At 33.8% G+C, this 4565-nt stretch overlaps 1 protein-coding gene across 3 annotated transcripts; it reads right to left on the reverse strand.

The window, feature by feature from the left end:
* Nucleotides 1–698: 698 nt before the first annotated feature.
* Nucleotides 699–4559, reverse strand: LOC111403768 (reticulon-like protein B21). Of its 3 annotated transcripts, XM_023032388.1 has the most exons (10): nt 4005–4559; nt 3285–3974; nt 3126–3185; nt 2937–3039; nt 2747–2821; nt 2245–2389; nt 2092–2161; nt 1944–2009; nt 1090–1212; nt 699–942 (listed from the first exon to the last, which is right to left on the reverse strand). In XM_023032388.1, the coding sequence occupies exons 1-10, from the start codon at nt 4372–4374 to the stop codon at nt 788–790; spliced, it is 1857 nt and encodes a 618-aa protein (XP_022888156.1). In that variant the 5' UTR covers nt 4375–4559; the 3' UTR covers nt 699–787. The 3 variants fall into 3 exon arrangements, with proteins under 3 accessions (XP_022888156.1, XP_022888155.1, XP_022888154.1); XM_023032387.1 differs by having other exon boundaries at nt 2245–2386; nt 3285–4559; XM_023032386.1 differs by having other exon boundaries at nt 3285–4559.
* Nucleotides 4560–4565: the final 6 nt, after the last annotated feature.

Genomic DNA, 4565 nt, shown 5'->3' on the forward strand with positions numbered 1-4565 from the left:
AATTTATTAGACTATAATATTTTAAAATTCATTAAAGATTTTAATTTAGGAAATTTACAAAAGTCGACCGATAATGCTACTTAATGGCGGAAGATTTCCTTCACTAGCTGTGGCCGATTTGGCCACAAATTTTTAGGACGTTAATAATTTAATTCTTGTCATTTCCAAGTTACGCTATGTTTTGGAAAACTACAATCTATTTAATAATCCATTATGCTTGAGGAACGAAGTTTTTATAAACTCTCCTTCTTCTTCTTATTTTTTTCCTCATAATACATCCAAGGAAGAATAAAGTTGGTTTACTCGAAAATTCTGATATGCCAGCTGATTGATCCTCACATTATGCGTGGGTCCCGCGTGAATTAAAAAAATGCCGACCTCCATGTCATGTGTATGTGTTCGATCATCCCCTACGTTCATGTAGCAAAACTCTCCAAGGAAACTTTAAAGGGATAAAAACGGAAACGACTTCATCTCGATTATTACTTTTCTTTTTAGTACAAGTTATCTCAATTCTTTTTCTTGATGATGAACAAGCCCTTTAAGAAACATTATTCCACAAACATAGCTACTATTGAAATGTTTATTTAGCAATAAAAAGAAACAAATATTTTCGAATTGATCATAAAAGTGTCATAAAAAGTTTATTGTGGACATGTTTGTCCTTAGGGGAAAAAAAAAAAAAAGAAGAAAAAGGAAAAAAAAAAACGAAGGCTCAAACTCATTATTTTCAATATAAATTTACATATGCTTGTAAACCTTGTAATACAACAAATATTATAGCAACTTAGAATGTTTTCTTTTGCTTCCTATTATCTGTTAACGTTGTTCTGCGCCCTTGTCGTTGTCCTTGCCAAGAATCTTCATTTCTCACTTCTTCTGTCCATTCGTTACTCATCAAAGAATGCTGATAGTATTTGAAGGCCACAAACAACATGAACACTGCATCGATAGCGTATTTTTCATTGTACATTAGAGACAACCCTAAATATTACACTTATTCATACATATATACAAAATAGACACAAAGACAAAATGCGATCTACGTATAGTAACAGTATTTAATTAGAAAAGTTAGTTGTTACTTACCTGCCCAAATTCGAGCAACCATTGATGATAGGTTCCAAACAAGAGTGAAGATGGCAAATCCTACGGCTTTCTTATGAGAACATGATTCCCAAGCATCCCGAAATCTTCGAATCCAAAATGTACCTTCGTATATACATTGCATTTATACGTTAAAAATAATGAAAGGTATCATAACATTTCGCAACCAATGTTAGCCCATGTTTGATACATATTAAAATTTAGATTTTAATTTAAGTTAAAGTCAATAATTAATTTTAATCATATATTTTATGAATCCCACAACCTTTTAACCACACCTTCATCAAATTCTATCAAAATTTATTAAAATTTTGATTTTAATCTCCACCAAACAGAAGCTAAATGTTTACGTTCCTCGTAGAAAAGTAAATCCTCGTAAAAAATTACTAATTTTCAAGGTGTAATTAAAAGCGAAAAATAATTCAAAAAAATTAAGTTTGGACGGCGTTAGGTAATTCACAAGTCACATGTGTACACTATTAAATTGGTGACCAAATGGACCACACAAGTACACAATAAAGTTTGATGTTCCAACGGTATTATATCATAACCCCCACAATATCATACTACAAAATAATTTTTAAACGCAATTTTTTGGGCGGTGGAAACTACCTGTCAACAAATAATTGGCATGAAATTTAGAGTGATGTGACATAAGTTAGGATAATGCTAAGTGTACATTATGATGTCCGTAATGTACAAATGGCATAACACCGTTGGAGATTTGAAAATCCCTTTTGTTGATTTTTCGAGAAGTAGAAAAAATTATAAATTTACGTATAAAATTAAGGAAATAAAATTAATTTTAAAATAATCAAAATTAAACAAGGACTTACCAAATGCAGTTAACTGTGTAGAGTAGGATGAACAGACTTTTGGCACGATAAATACTCCAAAAAACCCTGTAATATTTTAAAGAAAAAGAAAATAATTAAAAATTTATTGACACGCACTCCTATAATTTTGTCGGGATGGAAATCTGACCCAATTTAGCCATCTTCCAAATGGTTATAGAGCTGCCACACCTTGCCAGCACAAACAGAAGCACCGCCAACTACCACAAAAGGTCAAAACACAAATTATAAAAGAGGAAAAATTATATAAAAATTGGAAAACATATAGAAATGAAAATCTCACCTTCATTGTAGTTGAAGGATCCCCAGAAAAAAGGGCTCTTAATTTCAAGAGGAACTCATTTATGTAAGGAAGAACCAATTTTAAAACCCAAATTGCTTCTTCTTCCCCAACTACATAATCTTGGCTTCTGTCAATTTCTCCCCTACTTGTTTCCAATAACATGCAATTAGTCAAACGTAGACTATATTTTCAATCACTAATTATGAACAAATTTGAGTTTAAGAATGCAAACCATCGAACCTGCTGCATATGCGGAGAACTGGCAAAAAAACGAAGGGTTCGAATGGAACAGAACAAATGATGTGGAGCCAAGAGCACATAGTGAGAAATACTGATAGTTGTTCTAAGTGACATATACGTGGCGATTTGTTATTTGATGCATTTAATATGATAATTTTTAATTGCCTCATACATTAAATAACAATGTATCACATGTATGTTGCATAGGACGACTGTCCGTAGTGCTTATTATTATGAATAGCATTATTATTTAAGAATTTACCTTCTGATTAGGGATCTGAAAAGAAAGATTGAAGCAAGGTACACAAGGCCCAAGTAGGAGACCACAGAAATAAAGCTGTAAGTTAATCCATGATTAAACAAAAATTTAGTCACTATTTTAAGAGACAGATACATACACCTAATTTAATTAAAATTTCAATTAAATTAATTTGTATCTATGAAAACCAAACCTGATGTTGAGATCCCTTGTGTATGAAGATGAAATAATAACGAATGTTCCAATCCCGAAGATAAATGCTGATTTTGATACATCTCTCCACATAACCAAGTCAACTGCAAAGTGTTTAACAATATAGAAAGTAGTTACTAAAGAAGAAGAAGAAGAAGAGAATTCAGAACAGAGAATGAATTCAACTTACCAAAACTTTCTAATTTGCTATGGGATCTTGGAGTTCTTTGAAAATCATCTTCAACTTGACCTAATAAGCAAAAAAATTGCAAATACAGAAGAAGGATTAGAACATGAGATAAACAAGAACTATCTAAAAATGGTAATACTAATAGGAAAATGTAGTTACTTGGCTTGGTTTTTGTTGGACTGGTATGAATTTTTCTGGCGTGATTTACAGCAGGAGGGGCTTGTTTCTTCACAACTGGCACTGATCTTTCATTTCTATGAACAAATTTCTTTTCCTCAATCACAACTTTCTTTGGATTTGGTTCTTTTACAGTAATTTCCTTAATATCAAGACTTTTCTTTTCATTCTCCTCATCAATTTCTTCTTCGTCCCATTCTTCTTCTTTTTCTTCACCTTCTTCACCATCAACAAAATCGTCATCAGACGGCGTTTTGAGAATGCTCGTAATCGCCTTTTCTTCACAGACAATTAGCTCTTTACAATCTTGATCAGATCCTGACTGATCAATTCCAGTTGGGTTCTTCTTAGTTCCCTCAGAAAAGCCCTCTAAATCCAGTTTCTTGGCTGCTGCTTTTTCTGTATTTACTAACTGGAGTTGAAGTGAATTCTTCACATTCCCATTTCCATTCCCATTCCCATCAGAGGATTCAGATTTCACCTCATTCAATTCAGATTTCCCGTCAATTTTACTCTCAGTCAATGTCTCGTTGGAATCTGATTTAACTTTACTTAATTGACTTGAACTCTTCTCAATTGCATCACCAGTTTGCTCAACAGTCCCCTTTTGCGATAATACTGCAGATCTTGTTTTCTTAAACTGAGCTGGGCTTTTCTTGATCCCATTCCCATTCCCATTCGCATTCCCATTTCCATTCCCATCAACAGAAACACTCAATTCTTTACACTGTTCATCCAAATTCTTCCCCAATTCAGATCTTTGCCTTGCAATCTGAAGTGGGCTCCCTTCTAAACTCTCTGATTTCCAAGTTTTTCTCTTCCCACTCACCCCCACAGGACTCCTCTTCGGCTTCACAATCACTTTTACATCATCCTGAACCTCAGTATTATTAGCACTACTGCCACTGCTGATTTTGTTTTCATCAGAATTTTCTTGAGTGGCATCGAACACTTTAATCCCACCTTTCACTTGATCAGATTTCATTCTGCTCTCCCAAACAGAACCTGCTTTTGGAGCACTGCCTCTTCTTCTACTTGTACTCCCCACATCCGTTGCTTCTTTTGTACTCATTTCAGTCGGTTTGTATTTCTCTAAACTGCAATGAGTACGATGGGGACACACTCACAATGCTCTATTTATGAATTGTGGCTTTGAGTTCAAGAAATTGCGGTTGGTCTTATGAAATGAAAGCATGGGGATTCCGTCACAAGGAGAGAGAGAGTAGAGAGCTCTTTACGACTCTGTCTTTTCCCTTTTTTTTT

This window comes from Olea europaea, chromosome 11 (assembly GCF_002742605.1).
Source record: "Olea europaea var. sylvestris chromosome 11, O_europaea_v1, whole genome shotgun sequence".
NCBI classification, from domain to species: domain Eukaryota; kingdom Viridiplantae; phylum Streptophyta; class Magnoliopsida; order Lamiales; family Oleaceae; genus Olea; species Olea europaea.